The following is a 20,835-nucleotide window of genomic DNA, read 5'->3' as shown; positions in this document are numbered from 1 at the left end:
AGGCTTCAACCCCAGCACGGTTAAGAGCCTCGCTCCAAATTCTTGCGCAGTAGATACGGCATACCTCCGGAACCTCGGCTCGCAAAACCTTCTCTGTTTCAGCTATACCAACCTCGTAGCCTCTCTGCTTAGCTTCGTTCATTGCCTGTTCGGCATCGATCTTTGCTTTCTCCGCTTGCTCCTTGGACTTTTCAGCTCGCTCCCTTAGCTTCTGAGTTTCCTTCAGGTGCTTTCTGAGAACTAGGACTTGCTCTTGAGTCTTCTTTAGCTCGGCATTTGCCTCCTGCAGAAGTTTCCCTTGGTTCTTGGCCTGCTTTTGGTAGCCTTCTAATGCTGACTCGACACTCTTGCGAGCTTGCTCTTCGGCCTATAACTTTTTCTTTGCATCGGCCAGGTCCTGTTCGAATTTGGACAAGGTCTGTACAGCCGTTGTCCGTCTTTTTCTCTTATCGTCTAGCTGATCGGAACAAGCGTTGAGCATCTCATCTAGCTTGAAAGTATTTTGGATGATCTATAGGAAAAAGGTTAACACTATAGTCAATAAAAAGTGCATATTGGTGAGTAACAGTCACAGAATGAGAAAGATAAAAGTTAGCTCCTTACCATGCCTAAATATCGTTTGTTGTCGAGGACAAGTTCATTCTTCCTCATATTCTTTATTTCAGCCATATCTTTTGGGAGCGATAAGGCTTCCTCTATGGCCGAGGCTACATGACACCCTATGCCGCCGTTAAAAGTCCCTTATAGACGCATCATCTCGCAGGGCTCCCCACCAGCATAGGGGCTCCCCACCATGCATAGGTGCTGGCAACCATGCTTGTGGTTCAGGATGTTGGGAGTCAGATTTCTCCTGGCCCTGCGCGGTTTAGTGCTTGGTTTTCTGCTGCTTTACAGCTCGTTGGGCATCCTCCTCTCGAGTTGGACGAGACTTGCTCGTGTCTGCCACATCCTTGCCCTTCTGTTCCCTACGCCTTTTCTGCTCGGCAGCGTTAGGAAGCGCTGATTGTGGTGATGGCCGAGGAGGTTGGCGAGGAGCAGGAGGAGGAGACCTAGCTGGAAGAGATGAAGCCTGGGATGGTATTGTTTTTGTAGGCGCACTCTTTCCCGGCTGACCTTCCATCAGCTCCAGCAAGCTTTTCTGGGGTTTTCTTTGTTTCCCCATCTCGTCAGGATCTTCCTCGGGGCTTGTGGGTTGATCAAAAATCCCGAAATCGTCCGAGGACTCAGATACTGCTACAACCGTTTCCTCGCCTTTCTCCTTGTTCTTTCTCCCTTTTATTTCCTTTTCCCTGAGGGAAGGTAAGAATGAAGAAGTTCTTGCTGAGACGCTGGTTACGAAAAGAGGCTCTGTGCGAGGTGTGTACTGGGGAAGCGGAATACCCTCTGGAACAATGAACCCTTCGTAGGCAATACTGATACGGTGAAGCCGAGGATCGCATGCTCTAATCACGCACTTCGGCGCCTGAAAAGCAAAAGAAATGGGGGTATAGCCGAGAATTAAGTGTGCTGCCCGGAGCTGACCATCAGCCTCATTCACGTATATTTCCGCTTTCAATAACTTATCCAGGCTCGCCTTATTGACTAACCTAAGATTGGGCTTTGTGTAGTGTCTATCTGCAAAACCGTTGAGTCGATAGTGAAAATTATAGAAGACAAAAATAATGAAAAAGAAAAAAGTAAACGAAATGTATTCGCGGACTAAATAGTATAGATCTATGACTACGCGCCTACTTGGTGTTTCCTCTACTGTCGGGCAAGGCAAACCATCGTGCAATTCCCCAGAGAGAATAAGGAAATCCTCCTTTAGGTTCTTGTTTGAAGTGGGAATGCACTGAATTAGCCTCACCTCAGGATATCTCGACTTGAGATAATATCCCTGGCTAGTTAAGTGATGGAGGTTGTACACCCAATTCACATCATGATGGGTTAGCTTTAAGTCCATTCTTTTATTCAGAGCGTCTATACTTCCCAGGACCCTAAACATGTTTGGAGCACACTGGGTGGGGGATAGCCTAAAGAAATTGAGGTAACTCCTGGTGATACTACCCATGGGGATAGTCATCCCGCCCTCTATAAAGGCAATTATGGGAATAACTACTTCCCCAGTTTGTCTGGCATCAACCCATTCCCCTTGGGCTGCGTACCTCATCCCTACCGTTGAGGGGATTTTATACTTAGAGCGAAAGTTTCTAATACCTTCCTCGGATTCAACGAGACATCGAAATGGATTCTTTTATTTCCCCATTTTTCTAAAAAACTTAGCAGAAAAGACTGTTGGGTTTGAAATAAAAGTGGTAAAAATTTCGAGAAGACTTACAGGCTCAAAGGGAGGACCTCGGACAAAGCATGATTATTTGTAGTCGCTAGGAAAATAACGAAAATAAAGAAAGGCAGGTTCAATGTATGAACTCTGGAACCACGTAATCTTCGAAGGTAAGGTACAGGGTTAATTTGAGAACGCTTTTGTAGTCATATGAGGATTGTGAGCGGTAAAAGTTCCCGCTCACAAAACAAAGGAGGCCCTCTGCTGTTTGATTTAAATCTCACTGTCGAACGTGGGAGACAAGGGTGTTGCCAAAATTTAATGCTGCTAAAATCGGGATGCTGATGCGTCAAGGGCATGCCCCAAAACACGCATAGGTACGGGCTTATGACGTCAAAATCCACCTTCTCTCCCGAAGGGTCGAAAAGTAGGATTTTGAGGGGCTATTGTGGGGGCCAGCCAATCAACAGGCCCATTAAGGTCAGGATCGTTGGGCCTGCGGCCCATCCGAGGATGCACATCCGTCCGAGGAGGCCGGGTCAGGTCATAAGGTTAATTACTGAGGGAGGGTGATGGTCAATATCACGAAAGTAGAGTTCCGTGTTCGTTCGAGGACGCCATACTCCTCGGCAGTATGTGTCCGAGGACGACCAGGACGCGGTCTTATTACAACCGGATCTCAGAATTACGTCACCACTAAAGATGGGATAACAAACCAAGAGTAAGAAAGAAAAGGCAAACAAATATCTATAACTACAGCTGCCTTCGCATTAATTATCTCTCAACCAACTCTCTGACCGCATTAATGTGGAGGTGATACCTGAACAGTAAGGAGGCAGCCTTACAGCTGCCCATAGGAAGTTCCAAGAGGTGTTAGATGAGACGGAAAGAAATCCCCCGAACCCAACCTACACGTGTGTGGTGAGAATGGAACACAGAGGGTGTTATATAAACTGAAAGAAGAACATGCAAAAAGGGGATGAGAACAAAAAAAGAAAAGAAAGAAAAGCATAGACTGAAGAAGGAGAACTGTGAGAGACCGCGCCCCCGGCCCGTTTTATGATGATGTTGGGCCAAACCCACGTGAATGGGTGGAGTCGTGTTATTGCCTTTCAAAATGGAGGTTTGACTAGTTATATTTTTCCCTTTAGATTAAGGGTTTTACAATGGAGTCGCCACTTATTTAATTATTGGAAAAATAAGAAAACCATGAATGAAAATTCCTCATTTTATTAATTTGAAATTGAATTTACATTGATCATAGGAAAATTACATGGCTTTGGTCCTAGATACAATCTAAGATAAAGTACATGGCTTTATTTCCTAGTTACAATCTAAAAATGAAAAATTACATGGATAAGTATTTGATCTACTAACCCTTGATCTAAACTCGGAGGCTATATTACAAGATGGGAAGGTGTTAGGCACCCACCTTGCCCGGTGAAACCGGTCTTCTAGACTATGGTGGCCAACATTCATATCACATCATCCAATATGTCAATCAATTTGTATGTTGAATTTAAAGTGTGTGCATGCGATAAACCCTAATTCAATTTATTAAGCATGGCATTTGGATTGAAAAATAAATTCTAGTGAATGTGTGTGGATAGTGATAACCTAGATTCAAGGATTTGAAAGAATTACTAAACAAACATGTTTTTCATATTTTTTTATATGGATTTAAGATTAAATCTAGTGATATGCATGAACATGTGATGAACAATTAAGAACATGTGAAGAACATATAAGAACAATTAAGAACATTCAAATATATTCAAGAGAATTATCATGCTTTAATCTTAAATTCTCATCATGATAATATAAACAAACAGTTATGGAAGGGGATTATACCTTCATGCAAGATTCATGTAATGGAGGAGGGGATTCTTGATGGAGGTCCTAAGGGTGGAGAAAAAGAAGAACTAGGAGAGGGAGAGTGAGTCTCACTCAATACCTTGAGTCTCAAGAAGACCAAGATATGACAAGACTCACTCTCCTTCACTATAACTCAAGAGAAGAGAAGAGAGGGGGATTTTTTTTTGTGTCTTGGAATGAAGGAGAGGGGGGTTTATATAGTAGTGGTGGAGGAAATATGAATGGAAGGCCATTTAATGAGAGTTGACAAGGAATCATGAACCTAGACCTCATTTTAGCCTTTGGAGAAATCTGGTGCATTAAATGGAAAGATTGGTGGAAGTGAGGAGCAAGCCAAAATTCGGTTTTCCCGTAGTTGCTGTCACAGCCTATAGAGCCAACTTTGAAAAATCATATCTGCCTCAATTCTGATCGGAATTGTCTCATTCTTGTGCTCAAATTGAAGCCCCGGATGTCTAGTTTCTGGGAAAAATAACCTTATTCACAGATTCAAAATATTCTGAGAGATATAAATGAAATGGTAAGCAGAGGTCATTTGTTGGAAAATGGTTTCAGCACAATTAACATTAATAGGTCCCCAAATTAGCTCCTAATTAACATTAAATGGCTCCAATCACTCTCATTTTAGACTTAATTGGCTCTAAATTTACTCTAATTAAAAGATAATTGCACAAATTACTCATTGAATAATTAATGTTTAACTATCTAGTTAATTAGGTGTATGCAACTCTACCATAAAATGTAGTCCTAACCAATCAAATTATGACATATCATCGATCTCAAATTGATTATATTTATAACCAATTGAAATCAATTGTTCATAATCACATATAGTCAGACTCAATTTGTAATAGTGTATCTCAATCATTAAAACTTAATTTGATGATAACTTTCAATCTAATGGTCCGATTAGGGCTCATGACCAGTCGATTTGATCGTTACAACATCAAGATCATTTTGGTGAAATGAGATTAAGGATCTAATGACCAGAATTAAGATGCATATTTCCAATGTGAAATTACCCTTTTACCCTCCATGTGAGGTTAAATACGGGTTGCAAAACAGGGTGTCAACAAGAACGTAAAAAGCAAAAGAACTGTATCGATTATCAAAACCAAACGATCGTTGTATTAGCTCTGTGCCTCCAATATACGTGAGAGTGAATCTTTTCATTACAAAAAAGTTAACTTAGTTCTAAACACCCAAGCTCTACAAATTATATTGTTTGGACCTATTTACGTGCGAACCCAGTATCGTTTTGGGTCGTTACAAATCGAGTCCTTACAAAATATATATGAACAAGTGTGATTGTATGCGTCAATAATTAATACAAAACCAATGAGTTTAGTTTAAAATATTTTAATAAAAACAATAATAAATAGATAATAATAATTGCATAAAAATAAAAATGTTAGATGAACTTAAAAAAATAAAATGGTCATAGGCTCATAGCCACGAGAAATTATAAGGTCCGTATGGTGGATAAGTGATGTAGTCCTCCATTTCACTAAAAAACTTACACTTGTTTAAAATTGTTGAGTTAATTTAAAAAAAAAAAAAAAACAGAAACTGATTATTGACCTATCAATTTTAAACAAATGAGAGTCTTTTAGTGGAATAGTGGACAAGTGACGCGGTCTACCAGAAAACTGTATAATTTATCCATAACTACCCACATTGGCAATAGATACTTATAATGAACTACCATATAACAATTCAAAATTTGAAAACTTGTAGAAAAAAAATTATAAAACTTCATGTATTAATTTTTTTTTTTATTAAATTTTTTTAATGATCTCCCTAAACAAAATTCCTAGAGCCGCCTCTGAATTTAATTTAAATATATAGTTAAATTGACCGATAAAACATAATATAATGCACTTAAAGTATTGTACATAATATACTATTCTTAAGGGATCATAATATACAACATTTAAGGGATTGTACATCAATTGTACTCTAAAAGTAAATATGAAATTTTGAATATGCCAAAAAAAAACTTATTAAGGATAATGCAAAATTTTGAACGTGTCCAAAAAAATTATTAAGGAAAATGCTTGTGACAATGATTCGATTGATATCATATTATTATTATAACAAAAAAAATTTCTTAATTAATTTTTTTGTGACATATTTAAAAATTAACATATCAGTTTATAAAATTATGTAGTAGAAATTGTAATATCTCTAAAATTACTTTCATTAAACAATTACATTATGTTTAAGTGCATAGAAATTACATTTATTTCCCTCATGACTTGCATTTAAGATATGAAGCTCCATATGATTTATTTTGTATCACTCCAACTTTTTATGGTTAATTATATCACACTAAATTAGCATCAAATAAGCAAAAATATCACAAATAAGGCATGCCTTGACAAAAAAATGAACAAGATCCTCTTCATTTCAAGGCCCGACCATTTTATCTATTTCAAGGTTCTTTTATTTATTTATTTTTGATCAAAAGATTGTCATGTCAATTATAATTTTAAAGGATATGACAATCCGCACACCTTTGAATTTTTAAAATTTTTATTTGAACCATGGAATTGACAAATAGACAAAACTTGAATGGAGAGGATCATTTTTCCAAAAGTGATGGGTTTGGACTTTGGAAGGACATCTTTTACCCCTTCAATTCCCTTAAATCCTTTTCCCCTTCCCCTTGAAAAAACAGCAAAACAAAGTTAATGAAACGCCACCATGCATCCAACTCCCTAGTCACCCCGCTTCATCCAGAAACACACAGTAAAAATGACAGGTTTGGTTTGGAGGGGTAAGATTCAAACAAGTTTAATTAAACACTTCACATACCATTCATCTAAACACACTAATACACTATTGTAAGATCCATTTGTGTTAGATGAGCATGAAACACAACGTAAACATTTTTGTCCCCGGCAATGTAAAAATTATTTCATGTAAAACCAGAACTCCTTTCATCTCCAACATAAACCACCTTCCTCAAGGCGGAGATATACTCAATTGTGAAGGCAAGTAAGAAACATCATATCTTTGCATGAATAAGCACACAGTCAAAACCAATTAAGGCCCTTTGCATTGAGATTTGAGAAGGTATCTTATGCATTGAATAGATGCACTCTTTCCTCTCACAACATATAGAGCACAACGCTAGTAAGTGTTCCACTGCCAAAAGTCTTGTTGGCATTACTTGGCTCCACTGCCAAATGATTATAGGAATAAAAGTGATCTTATCTCAGATTCTAGGACTTGACACTCAACCAGTATACTATATACAATATGATGGATCCTGCATGGACCCTATCTGCAAACAAACATCTCAGACTGTCTCAAATTCCGAAGTCACATAGATAAAGGATAGAACAGACGAACATTATCTAATATTCTACATAGTACTTGGATTGACACATAGATTCCAATCTTTTTTTTACCTGGTTTATAGAAGAACCATTAACATCATCATATTAGAATAGTTTAAACTTGTGTGAATCTTTTAGATTCTCCAACACCCACAAATTCAGTCCACGGGAAGAATATAATTATAGTGATCTTAACCTTCAAATTTTAGGCTAATCAATATGCAGCCAAACTTCCAAATAAAATTTGGCAACACACACACACTCCCCCCAAAATTTCCATCCTAAAAACACAAGCCTACATATTGAAACATGGCAAACTCCGATTCCTTTTCAATAACCTTTATACTACCTAACTTTCGGCCTTCACTGTCACCATATCCGTATTCCATCAGTTGAGAAAAGCTAAAAATATGGGATAGAGTTGTGTAATTTCTTCATATTGTTCCAATTTTATTGGGTGTCCCCAAACTGTTGGAACTCTAGTCGCCAAGGCAATCTCCCTGGCCTCAAATTCATCCTTACAAAGACACTATGCAACCAATCTTAGTATTGTTACAGGTGAGGTTCAAGTACCTGTGATATTAAAATATGTCAAAATATCAGATATTCAGATCTAAGAACTTGGCACTCAACTAGTATGACTGGACCTAATCCGAAAGCAACATTTCTAATCTCTCATTCCTAAATCGCATATAGTACAAGATAGATGGATATTGGTTCATATTCTATAAAGCACAGAAATGACAGACGCCGTTCATATTCTTGTATCACATAGATAGCAATTCTTTTCTACCTGGTTGGAAATAGAACCATCAACATCACATCAAAATAGTTTTTCGCCTCGTTTAAGACATGAGGTTTTAGACAACATAAAAGTATGTACATGTATAAGCGCCCACAAATTCAGTCCCCGGGAATACTATGAGTCTATCACTTCAATGATCTTAAACTTTTGAATTACGGGTAATCCACAAGGTTGATCATAATAATTCAAATAGATTTTGAGAGTTGAGCCGAATTTCCAAGCACCTGGGCCTAAATTTTCACTTCCTAGTTGGCGTTTCTCTGACTTTCTCAAACATAAGCCAAACCCAAAACCCCAATAACTCACAACCCATTTATCAAAAACCATAGCTAGAGCTAAATAAAAACAATGACAAACCAAACCCAACAATTAAAACATGGGCAAACAAAAATGAACCCAAATTTACTCTATAATATTGGATTGAATAATAGTATCACAATTTGTACACCACAAAGGAGAATGTCTGAATGGTATCGAAGAATTACAACATACCTCCAATCTATCACGGAATTGCTCCTCGCTCGTCTTTAACAACACAGGTAGAGGAAAGCACACACCTTTCTCTACACAACACTGGTGCCTAGGCTTAATCCTATTCTCTAAGCTAAACGAAAAGTACTGAGGAAACTCTTTCAGCTCCTTCAAATCCCTCCCCATTTCCACCACAAAGTAGTCGAATTTCAGCTCGAAGTTCTGTTTCACACTGTAATTGAACAGCTGCGGGAATCTCCGAAACATTGTGACCGCGTCTCGGCGCGAAAAGCCGATTTTTTCGAAGTATTCGATTCTGGGAATGAGCTTGTCTTCGACGCTACAAGAGAGCAAGTACGTGTGTCTGTGAACCTCGGATATTCCGATGCTCTGGAGGAAATATAAGGTGGGGCGGAGCCGGAGCTGGACGCTGCAGACGAGCAATCTAGGCCGTCGGTTGATGACGCGCTTGAGATCAGAGCCGTTGACGCGGGCCTCGCGGAGGAGGAAGGTGAAGATGGGGACTATGTCGGTGACCCGGGAGGTGAGGATTTCTGGGCACATGTTGATGATGCGGCGGAACTCGACGGAGGTGAGGGAGAGCGTGGAGGTGATTAAATCGACGGTGGATTTGAGGTCTGGGAGAGAGACGGATATGATCGGAGGGTGGTGGTCGATTAAGGATAAGAAGTCGAGGCCTATTGAGTCGAGGTAGAGCATTTTTTCTTGAAAGTGAGAGTGAGAGTGGGTTTTAGGAGGTGGGGATATGGTTGGGATTTCAGGGGTTTTGGGGGGTTTAAGAGGGAGAGAGAGTGTTGTTGTTGTTGTTGTTGTGGTGGTGGCTTTGAGGGAAAAGATAGGAGGGAAGTGGAGGTTCCTTTGAGAATAGTCATGGTGGTGGTGGAGGGAAGAAAGGAAATGGGGTTTGGTGGTGGTGGTGGTGGAGAGGAAATGGATTGTGTGTTTTTGCTGCATTATTTTGGGGGTTGGTTGCTACATGGCTGATTGGTGAGGAGTGTGAAGAGTGGGAAGTTCTTTGTTTTATTTTCCTTTGGATGGGAGGGATGTAGAAGGCTGTGTGGGGGAAGTGGATAAGGCTCCAAAAATTATGATTTTGAAGATTATGTGCTATCTGAAATCCTAATTGCTAAAGTGAGTACCAACAAAGTTTGGGAAATAGGTGATAAGGGTGCCCACTGTTCAAGAGAGAAGTAAAAAAATTGGGCCCAAAGACTATTAACAGGCTTAGTTATTGCCTATGAGCCCATAAGGCCATATGGTATAAGTTCCTAACCAAAAAAGGGGATGAGTTAGTGTGTTTTGAAGGAGCATGTTTTTATTTGTTTATTTTGTATATTGTGTAAAAGTATTTTTATATTTTTAAAAATAAATTTTTTTAGAGTTGTACATTCTCTATTTGGGTAAAATTAATCTCGTCCATATTCTTTAAAGGGAAAAAATAGTTGATGAGCTACCAACAATTAAGAGTGTACAGCCCATACACTGATCTATTAAAACCGACCCAATCCAATACACTTGGCAGGTTAGATCAGTTTTGAAGAGTTAGTGGGTTGGGTTGGGTTGCCAATTTTTTTTTATTTACAGCCGTTTGGGTTAGATAGATTTGTATTTAGAATATATATTATATTTACTTTTTTAGTTTGATAAACTACCAATAGATTTATAAGATTATAAGTATACATTTGGATAGGAATTATTTTCCTATCTCTGACGTTTTGCGTTTTCCTCTTCTTTTTTTTTTTTTTTTTTTGATGCACGCATTTTAGTTTTTAGGAGACAAAGTGCACTGTTCACGAGACCCACAACCACTTTATTCAGAAAAAAAAAAAAATTAAAAATGGGTCCCATGGTACTATTCACACATTTAAAAATTATTTTGCTACAGTGTTTTTAGTTTTTAGTTTCCAAACAGACCCTAAATCTACTGTTATTTGTGTTGGTTTAATGCACTAATCAAATAGTTTGGTTAGTTTAGTACTATGTTTAAGTTTGATTAGTAAATTTGCTATTACTTGTGTTAAAAATTTTAAAAATTTTCTTTTTTAATGTTTTTTTTTTATTATAAAAAAAAGGGCTAATCTATTAGTTTAACTCGATTCATGTGCCCTGAGTTTGATTGAAAAAAATCTCGTATCCCCACCTATACACGCCCCGTAACTTTGAATTTTTCTAATGAGGTACAAGTACAACAGTACAAGAGAAGAAATCAATCTTATTTTCGTAAGCTTTACTTTTCAAACCATTGCTTTTCATTTCTAGTTTTCAACTCAAACCCGCATCAATCAACTGGTACCTTCCTCTAATCAATTTCATAAGCTGAGTCTAACATGTGCATGTCTTTTTTTTAGAGAGTTTCAACTTATGGCATCCATTTCTGATGATAACTTTATTATTACTAGACCAAGATACCAATCAGTTTTTTGGTGTAGGTAGGGATTAAACCCTAAATCTCTTATACAATTATTAGAATTTTTACTAGTTGAGCTGACTGGAACCCACACGTATGCGTGTCTTTTTAGTTCTCTTCCTAAGTTGGGTCTTCAAATCCTAATTCCTACAACATAAAATACCAAAAAATAAAAAAGGACAGAAAAAGCCCAATGGGTCGAAGCTAAAGGTTCCTGACACCCCCCCCCCCCCAAAAGAAAGGGTTTGCAATTGCAAAACACAAAAAAATCAAACTCCTCATGCAATTTTTTTTTGAATGAAATACTATTTGGCTCCTAAACTTTACCAAAAGTTTGTTGTTCATTACTAAACTTTAAGAAGTTTATTTTTCGTTCCTTTAAACTATTGAATCTTTCACCCTTAAACTATTAAAAATGTTTTATTTATATTCTTCAATTTTACTAAAAGTTTGTTTTTCATCTCTAAACTATTGAAAAAAGTTTTTTTTTTATCCCTATTTTTGTCTCTAAAATATTGAAAATGCTTTTTACAAATTTTAGGGATGATTTTTTATTTTTTATTTTAATTTTTAGTTTAGGGACAAAAACAAACTTTTGTTATTAAAATAGTATTTTACTCTTTTTTTATTGAGAGGTACTATATTCACAACATTTTCACAAAAAATCCTAGTTGGCCGATTGTTACAAGTTTTAAATTTAAATCCACCACTGAAATTACTTTCTTACCCACTAGTAATAGCAAGTAACAACCTGCCACATAAGATTTGTTGTGAAAATATCGTGGACATAACATTTCTCTTATTGTATTGAAATATGAATTTTAAAAATCTAACCATTGGATTAAATATTCTTATTATATCCCCTATACTTGCAAATTTTAAGAAAATCAAATATCAATAATTATGTCATAAATTTAGTGTTTAAATTTCAAGTTTTTTGGTCTAAAATTATGAATAAAAATTAAGTTAATTGATTTTATAGTAAATAACATTCGATTGAAAAGAAATTTGACATAGATGTTTAAAATATAAAGAACATGTCATTCAATGGTTAGATTTTTAAAATTCATATACATTAAAAAAAAAAATGACTTATGTTCAGTGCATATACATTGAAATATGGACATGTGTCTAAAACTAGACACGTGTATTCATTCTAACGTGTCTAGTGCAACCAATTTATTGGATACAATTTTAACCCCACAAAAAAAAAAAAAAAAAAAAAAAAAAAAAAATAAAAAAAACACACACAAAATAAGGTGTAGATCATATGCCAGCGAAAAATTACCTAGATTACCTGTTTCCCAAAATGTATGGAACCGGTTAATCGAGTAGAGTGCCACCAACTCCACCCGTCTTTCTTTCTTTATCTTCTCAACGCACAAGTCTCACCTACCATTTAGACAACACTTCCCAAACCCAAACCCACAGAGACTGTGAGAGTGAGTTATAGTGAGTGAAGCTTTTGCTTTGGTAGAGAAACACAAAAAAAAAAATGGCTTCTTGTTCAGCCACCTCCGCCACTCTCTTATCCTCAACACCAAAGGCTCTCTCTTCTACCAACCCCATCTCTCAAACCCTAACCATTCCCAAATCCTTCAATGGCCTCCGCAAACCCCTCAAATCCCAACCCTCTCGCTCCATTTCCCTCACTTCTCGCTCTCACTCGCGACGCACCACCAGCTTCGTTGTCAAGGCCTCTGTGTCTGTATGTCACTTTTTTAAATCCATTTTCTTGTACATTCTGTTTGTTAATTATGCGCTGCGTTCTGTTCTAGATTCTTTCAATTTTTTGGGGTTCGTAATGTGCAATGTTTACATGCCAAGAATTTGCTTCATTGAATGACAATTGCGTTGTGGAGAATATTGAATTTGAATAAGCTATTGATTTTCTGCTCCACTACTGGGAAATTTCAAAGATTTGATATTATTACAAGGGTTTTATGCAGTTAGTGACATTGTTTACCAGCCTTAAAAAGCTCAATTAGCCAAAATCTGGAAACTTTTGGCAATTTTCCTAAAGAGCTTTTTATGGGGTCTTTAAAAGCTGAAAACAAATGTAGGGAAAGCTGAAATTTAGAGCTTTTAGGAAAAATCTCTACAGTTCACTGTTCATGCTTTAGAAAAAAAACCTTTAAACCACTATTCACTGTATTTTGCCAAACATATTAGAACGTCCGATTAGGAACAATTTATTTAGCTTTTTGCTAAAAGTGTGCTAAATTATACTTGTATTTTGAAAATGTGAGAAAAAGTAAGAAAAATTGAGCTTTTAAAAAGCTGAACATAAAAGCTAAAAAGCAAAAAGCTCGCTTGAGCTTTCTTGGTTAAAGTTCTACTTTTTACAACAATGCCAAATGGGAATTTGAGTACTTATGCCATCTATTAACGGCAGTGATGAAATGCTATTGAAGATAAATATTTCCTTCTGTTCTGTTTTAATTTCTGAGGTATGTTTTGCTTTCGTTGTTCTTTTTTGCAGAACGAACTTCCACTGGTTGGAAATATTGCACCAGATTTTGAGGCGGAGGCTGTTTTTGATCAGGAGTTCATCAAGGTAGTTTATAAAAAATAATGTTGAGAATCCTGGTAATAGTAATGGTTGATTCTTGTGATTTCAAATTTATATATAATTGATTAAGTGGATTTTTAGCCAATTTGTCTACAAAAAGGCTTGCAAATTCAGGTGGCAATGAATGTCATTTGGTGTCACATAAACAACATTATAAATTAATTTCGTAGTAAAAGTTATAGTATCTGTAGCATCACTTTTCATAGATAATTATCTGAAGAAAATGTATAGCATGTTTTGTGGGAGAGAAATAGGTAGCTTGCTTAATTGAGCGATAGCTTCATGGACCCAAATTCACTTTTCATGCTTGTTAAAACGTTATCTGATTGATGTTGTTTTGCTGGCATGGATAATTATAATTCAAATCTTCATTCAACTAAAGCATCTTAATTTCAGGTTAAACTCTCTGAATACATTGGGAAGAAATATGTGGTTCTCTTTTTCTACCCATTGGACTTCACATTTGTCTGTCCCACAGGTTTGTTTGACACTAACTAAATCTAAAATTTGAAGTTTAGATATTAGTTGATGCTATAGCTTTCCTTTATTCTCGCCTCACTTCTCCTTTGTTTGCAGAGATCACTGCTTTCAGCGATCGCCATGCAGAATTTGAGCAGCTAAATACAGAAATATTGGGTGTTTCAGTAGACAGTGTGGTAAGTTGTTTCCTCCATTTATCTTGAACACTCTTAAAGCTAGTGGCTAGCAAAACTCTTTTTTTTTTTTCCCTGCTTAATGAGTGTATTTGAATTTGATAAGTTGGTGTATATTGTTTATATTTCAGTTCAACAAAAATTATTATATTGTGTTGTCTGCTAGATCAGCAGGCTTAGTTTGTGTATTGCAATATGGGGTTTAGATTGTGAAACTGAATTCTTATTTTCTTATCAATGAAAAATTTTGAGTCAACTGATGGCTGCCGTTTTATAGGCTTTTTGTCTGGATGAAGTGTGGCCATTTATGTTTTCTTATATTTTCTTACTATAAGTTTTTTTATTAGCTTACTGCTTTGCCTTAATTTGGAAATTATTGGTTATCTTGATGGTCTTATGTTATCTTTGGTGTAGTTCTCGCACCTTGCGTGGGTACAAACAGACAGAAAATCTGGTGGGCTTGGTGATCTGAAGTACCCCCTGATTTCTGATGTCACCAAATCAATCTCAAAATCCTTTGGTGTGCTAATCCCAGATCAGGTATGAATAAATTGTTTTGGCTAGAGCCTCATCCTAAAATAGCATATAGGAGAGGATTTTCTTAATATATATATATATATATATATTTTTTTTTTTTAATAATAGAACCAAATCATAATGGGTGAGTTAATAAGAACATGGTATGCTAAGTTCTGTAGTGGACACAGGATACCAGTGATTCCATTCAGAAGTTTATAGATTCTCTCTTTTCTTGTACATAATTTTTTTTTAATTTTTTTTTCATCTTTGTTGGCTGCTTCATCCTTCTACATAAAGTAGTCCTTTTTATCAATAAAATTTTTCTTACCTATAAAATATAAAATGATACCAATGAGTTTTGACCATGCCATTTTTATCTGTATTGTGTTGAATAATACCATTATGATATGATGATATGCTGCTACATGTACTGAAGCCAAAACAGGTTATTCATGTAGTTTCAAAAACTGTTCTGTAACATTATGAAGTGGTATGATCTTATTCATAGAGAGGCGTGTGGACTCTGGATAATCTTTGCCAACTCATTGCTGTAAAAAAAAATAAAAATTATCTAACCTTGATAAAATATGATGACTTCTAAAATTTTTATCAGAAAAGGTGGCACACGAGGCAAAAATAATGAATTTGTTCTTGAAATGGCTATTAGTGTGTTGCTTTCTATTATAATGTTTATGGTTTTCTTTTTTTAAAATGATCTCCACATATGGATATATGCCTATCTCAGAATAGCTGTATTATATGTCTTGGCTTCAAAACCTGTTGTGCTTAATTCTGCACATGTTTTTGTTTCTTTGGTTTTGTAATTTGACCAGCAACTTTTGTTCTTCAATTGATAAAGTCTATGGTTGGATGGTAAGGACTCAGGTCTAGAAAGTGGGTCCATAATTTTAGTGTTTTCTGCTTCTTATTCTACAGTAGTCACTGCTTTTCTGACTCTTATATCCTTTGTGTTTCATCAGTTGTCTATCTATTTTATTTTCTTCACAAGAGTTGGTTTTCTTTATCTTTTCAATTTAGTGTCATATATCATCCAATTTTCTTAACAAACTCTCTCCCTCTGGTTTAATTTTTATGTTTATTTTTTCGATTAACAAGATTCAGGGAGAAAAAAGAAGGATATCAAAAGAATTCTTTGTGTTTCCATGGTTGCTGACAAGTTTTGTTGGGGGTGGGGGGTGGCTGTGAAGTTTTAATTTATCGTGACAAAAAGCATAGTGGTTTTTCTAACCTATGTATTTCTGAAAACCTTGAAGGTTTCCTTTGTATAATTGAAACAACATGTGCCATTACTTAAGAGTTTTAGCCATGGAAATTGGCAAACATTGATGAGAGTTTTTAGATTTCGATTTGGTAATTATTTTTTGTTTGGAAAAATTAAAAAATTCTGATAAAAGTCTACGTTTTGCTTTCAAAAGTTTACAACGTAGTGCTTGTAGAATGTGGGTAGATGCTTTCTTATTTAAATTACAGTTTTCTCCATTAGCTACAACTTGGTTTGCATTATATCTTGCATTTATTTTCTGTCTTACAAGTTTCCTTTCAATCTTTTTTAGGGCATTGCATTGAGGGGACTTTTCATTATTGACAAGGAAGGAGTTATACAACACTCCACCATTAACAATCTTGCCATTGGGCGGAGTGTTGATGAGACGAAGAGAACACTCCAGGTATTCAATAAGGACAAGTCAATGACTGATTATATAATTTTAAGACTTTTCCGTTGATTTATTTTATTGTTTAGAATAGCATTACTTTCTTGTTGTTCTTTATCACCTTCTAAATTGATCATTGTCACTTTATGTCCTGCAGGCTTTGCAGTATGTGCAGGATAACCCAGATGAAGTTTGCCCTGCTGGATGGAAGCCTGGGGAGAAATCCATGAAGCCAGACCCCAAGCTCAGCAAAGAGTACTTCTCAGCAATATAGAGTGGGACGATCGGGTCTCTACCATCATGACCCCAGTTGCATGTTTATTTAAATTAGTGAGGTGTAATCGAGTTTTGTTTTTCATGTAATGTATTTTCAGTTTTCATGAATTTTGAGCTGCAGTTTGTGGGAATAAATGCGTTATTGACGGGACAAATCCTGTTTTTTTTTTTTTTTGGAATTTATTGTTGTAGCTATGTATAATTGATGAATTACATCCATTATTATTAGAGTTTCAATCATAATCCAATTATGTTAGTCCTCCAAGCATTGAAACTTGGGTGCCAGGATTAGGCATGTCTCAGGATTATAGCTAAGAGAAGAAACTTGATTTGGATGTGTACTGGTGGGTCTAGCAATTTGGATGAATCTTCGTTAATATAAACCCGATCCTGTCTAGTTGATCGAATTATGTGATTATGTGAGTGTGAATTTTGAAATTATCCTCCTGTGGGATGGTGTCATGTTGCATCTTGTAAGAAGAGATGGGAAGGGTGACCGGGATACTTCTTTTTTTCTCTTCCTTCTCAACTCCTTTTTGGTTTTGAATACATATGATAAGGTTTGAACCTGTAATGTCTGTTCTATGAAAATACTATTTTTTCCCCCTTTGTGTGGGTAATGAGATCAATTCAATATCAGATTTCTTATTTATCAGCATTTCTTTTTAAAGGAGCAAATTATACCTTAAAAAAATGTCATCCAAAAAACAAAACTCCCACTTCATAGTTCATACTGGAATCATTCGGCGTGCTAAAACAATGGCTTGTCGGAATTATATTTCAGATTAGTGATGCTACATATGCCACCTATAAAGGGTCCCACTATTCTATCCACTTCTGTTCTGTGTGTATAATCTATATCTCTTCATTTTGGAGTACTGTGGTTCCCTTCACCAGATACAAAAATAGAAAGACTTTAATAGAAGAAAAGAGAAAAGGGATGTCGCTGGAGGCGGCTGTTCTCCACCGTAGCTACCATAATCACACAACAATATTATCCATACCAACCTGTAATGCTTTTTCCATCTCAAATATCCGAACCCCAATTGTTCTGCAAAGGCCACGGCTTAACAGTAAGAATATGCTAATGGTATCAGTACCACCTCTAACATCATCTTCAACAAGCCGTATGAGATTACGGGTTTCAGCAACATCTCTTTCAGGTTCATTACCACCACCACTCGATCTGACAGAAGACAACATTAGAAAGGTTTTAGTCGATGCTCGTGTCGAGTTGGCTCAGATTTTCGACACTTCTGTTGGCATGACAGGTTAGTTTACTCCATATGTTTACACTTACACTACTCTTTTTTCATTAATTCTAAGATTTGAATTAAAGTGTTGAAATTTTGTGTTTAGGACAAGTTGAACTTGCGGAGTTAGATGGACCTTTCGTGAAGATTAGTCTCAAAGGTCGGTTTTGGCACAAACGTAGTACTGTAGTTGCTAGAGTCGGTAATTATCTGAAGCAGAGGATCCCTGTGAGTCATTTCACTTTTGATTGTTTTGTTTATTTTATAACTGAGAAATGTTAGCTGAATTAAATTATTTGCTCTTTTGGTAATAGCATGCGCTTGTTTTTTCTCTCAGGAAATCTTGGAGGTGGATATAGAAGATGAGAAACAGTTGGATGATAGTCCTCAAAACTTTTGAGGTATACTAGCGGCTACTTTTTTTTTTTTTTTTCAGCCACATTGTCCTTTTAGAAAATTGTTCTGGCATTTCCATGGATGAGAATGCAAAATGGAAGAGCAATAACATGTAGATATTTTTATTAAAACAAAATTCGAATAATAATCGTGCATCAATGGATGACTTGTTTTATTGACATATTGAGAAATGTTAGAATTATGGTTAAATGACTTTTTTTAAAGATGAATGAGGCTTTTGTTTCAACAAAAAGAATTACTGATGAAACTCAGTCAACTAGCTATAGCAAGCTACATGATACAACACAGAAGATACACTTTATCAGATAAGCCATACATCACAAACTACAACGCACTCTATTTTGAACAGAGTTTCATAAATCTCCTTGAAATTCAATTCTACCCTTTATCTCTCATCTAATCTATCTCGCAATGCCCTAATTTTCCCACGATAATTATTATTACATTTCTATGCTACCATATATGATAAATGGCAGCCCACACCACAAGTATGCATACAATAGATTTCAAGCTTTTCCCTTTGAGATGATTTTCTCCCCATTCTAATATGTCACCCCAGCAGAATTTGGTATGCTTGATGAGGTACCAATTTATGATAGATCTCTAGGTACTTCTTGAGAATGGGTATTCAAAAAACAAATGCTCTCTACATCCAACTCTCAGCTTACAGATTGCATATTGTGTCTCTATCTTATTCTTAATACCACACTGCATCAACTAAATTTTAGTGGTAAGCCTATTTCACCAACCAACCAATAATAGAGTGTCTAGGAATTTCTTAGGGAAACCAAAGCATCCTCCACCATTTCACCTCAGGTGTTTAGATCTATTACAATTCTATGCATTTGCACAAGTCTACGTACCAGATTTTCAAGGAACCAGATTGGCTTATCCTCATCTTGCAGTTCAATCAGACACAGTTTACTTTGAATGGTAACAAGATCATCTGACCTAGCATGATTCCAAAACCAATTACTGTTCCTCGGTGTACTAGAAACTGTAGCATCATAAGAACTTGCTGCATCATAAATTGCTTTCTAGCCAAACCTGTGGAACATATGTCCTTTAGGGATGTTTAAATGATTAAAAATTCACAATTTCCTAAAAGTTAAAGCTTTTGAGACAATTAATAATTTAACAAAAAGGAAAATTGAAAATCACACATAATTTTTAAGCTTAAAAGGCATTGCAAATGTATTGGTGTAATGCAGGAGTTTCGATAGATAGATGTAATTTGACAGCATGTGAAGAAGGAATGCGTACCCAAAGATGGGTGCATGAAGAATAAATGAGTTATTATATATATTCTCCACCTCTTGTATATGGTAAACTTGTTTAGAGATTCATTAATTTTACAAAAACTTTTGTTCCCCACTCCTTCAGAAATTTGTCTAGAATGTCTGTTTGTGTGTGAGTGTGTTAGAGAGATCTGTGGAATTTCTACACAATTCAATAGACGTAGGTAGGGTGTGGCAACCTATAACTTCAATTGTATTAGTTGCCTGTTTTCCATCTGATGGAAACGCTTTAGGGTTAGCAGAGGAGAGCGTTACAAAGTTTAACTAAGTTTAGCTGTGAACCTGTAAAGGAAGTTTCTTCATTGCAACAGCAACTTCATTCTCTAATGTACTATAAGGCTGTTGCTTATAGCGCCTTGTAAATAGCTAGCTGAAGGTAAAAAATTTGAGAAATAGTTGAGCCAAGAGCCTTGTAGCTGAATGGCATTGCCCGATTCTTCCAAAGTGAAGAATCTTTGCAGCTTTTATTTTTCTATGGATGCTAGAGGAGGAAAGAATGTCAAAGTGCAACTGCTGAAACATATAACAAGTTGTTTATAAGAGAGTTCAGAAAATCAGATGAAGGTGAATCAACTGTAAAATGGACTTAAGGAATGGAATAAGAGGAGGCCAGGAGGGGAAAGTGAATTCTCTTGTATGACTACCAGATATGGCAGTTTGGGAATTTCTAGAGCGTCTCAAAGAAAGGGAGTTCAGGACAAGGAAATTTCTGGCCTGCACAGGCCTTGCCAAAAGGTCTTTGGGTTCTGAGTATGGTGCAGGAGTATTTTTAGAGGAATTTGAGTGTCCTTTTGTGCATTCAAGCATGATTCATGGAGCTTTATGACAGGTTTCCTTATTCTGATGTCATTGGGCAATGGAGGGTCACTTGAGAAATGTTCTGATCTTCTCATACAATGGTGCCATGGGAAGGCCTTACATGATGAGCCTTCACTCGGTCTTTCCAGTTCACATTTCTCCAAGGCATTCCTGGTAGTGACTTACTAAA

At 36.3% G+C, this 20,835-nt stretch overlaps 3 protein-coding genes across 3 annotated transcripts; 2 read left to right on the top strand and 1 right to left on the bottom strand.

Moving 5' to 3' along the window:
- Window positions 1–7,607: 7,607 nt before the first annotated feature.
- Window positions 7,608–9,870, bottom strand: LOC115954230 (transcription termination factor MTEF1, chloroplastic). Its single transcript, XM_031072141.1, has 2 exons — window positions 8,780–9,870; window positions 7,608–8,055 (listed from the first exon to the last, which is right to left on the bottom strand). The coding sequence occupies exons 1-2, from the start codon at window positions 9,731–9,733 to the stop codon at window positions 8,035–8,037; spliced, it is 975 nt and encodes a 324-aa protein (XP_030928001.1). The 5' UTR covers window positions 9,734–9,870; the 3' UTR covers window positions 7,608–8,034.
- A 2,658-nt stretch (window positions 9,871–12,528) lies between these two features.
- On the top strand, window positions 12,529–17,220 carry LOC115952945 (2-Cys peroxiredoxin BAS1, chloroplastic). The gene is made up of 7 exons (XM_031070317.1): window positions 12,529–12,894; window positions 13,669–13,743; window positions 14,155–14,236; window positions 14,335–14,414; window positions 14,826–14,951; window positions 16,505–16,618; window positions 16,761–17,220. The coding sequence occupies exons 1-7, from the start codon at window positions 12,682–12,684 to the stop codon at window positions 16,875–16,877; spliced, it is 807 nt and encodes a 268-aa protein (XP_030926177.1). The 5' UTR covers window positions 12,529–12,681; the 3' UTR covers window positions 16,878–17,220.
- Window positions 17,221–17,719: 499 nt separating this feature from the next.
- On the top strand, window positions 17,720–18,719 carry LOC115952946. Its single transcript, XM_031070318.1, has 3 exons — window positions 17,720–18,150; window positions 18,239–18,360; window positions 18,470–18,719. The coding sequence occupies exons 1-3, from the start codon at window positions 17,820–17,822 to the stop codon at window positions 18,530–18,532; spliced, it is 516 nt and encodes a 171-aa protein (XP_030926178.1). The 5' UTR covers window positions 17,720–17,819; the 3' UTR covers window positions 18,533–18,719.
- The last annotated feature ends 2,116 nt before the right edge of the window (window positions 18,720–20,835 follow it).

The sequence above is a fragment of the Quercus lobata genome, chromosome 7 (genome assembly GCF_001633185.2).
Source record: "Quercus lobata isolate SW786 chromosome 7, ValleyOak3.0 Primary Assembly, whole genome shotgun sequence".
NCBI lineage: Eukaryota > Viridiplantae > Streptophyta > Magnoliopsida > Fagales > Fagaceae > Quercus > Quercus lobata.
The sequence above is the reverse complement of the archived record's forward strand: the minus strand, read 5'-3'. Positions and strand labels throughout refer to the sequence as shown.

Excerpts from the sequence above, each read along its gene's own strand:
- LOC115954230 (XM_031072141.1), bottom strand. The coding sequence starts at position 9,733 with ATGCAGCAAAAACACACAATCCATTTCCTCTCCACCACCACCACCACC. Across the intron at positions 8,056-8,779 it reads AATTCCGTGATAGATTGGAG|GTACTTGAACCTCACCTGTA; the intron begins GTATGTTGTAAT and ends TTAATATCACAG.
- LOC115952945 (XM_031070317.1), top strand. The coding sequence starts at position 12,682 with ATGGCTTCTTGTTCAGCCACCTCCGCCACTCTCTTATCCTCAACACCA. Across the intron at positions 13,744-14,154 it reads TTGATCAGGAGTTCATCAAG|GTTAAACTCTCTGAATACAT; the intron begins GTAGTTTATAAA and ends TCTTAATTTCAG. Across the intron at positions 16,619-16,760 it reads AGACGAAGAGAACACTCCAG|GCTTTGCAGTATGTGCAGGA; the intron begins GTATTCAATAAG and ends TATGTCCTGCAG.
- LOC115952946 (XM_031070318.1), top strand. The coding sequence starts at position 17,820 with ATGTCGCTGGAGGCGGCTGTTCTCCACCGTAGCTACCATAATCACACA. Across the intron at positions 18,151-18,238 it reads CACTTCTGTTGGCATGACAG|GACAAGTTGAACTTGCGGAG; the intron begins GTTAGTTTACTC and ends TTTTGTGTTTAG. Across the intron at positions 18,361-18,469 it reads ATCTGAAGCAGAGGATCCCT|GAAATCTTGGAGGTGGATAT; the intron begins GTGAGTCATTTC and ends TTTTTCTCTCAG.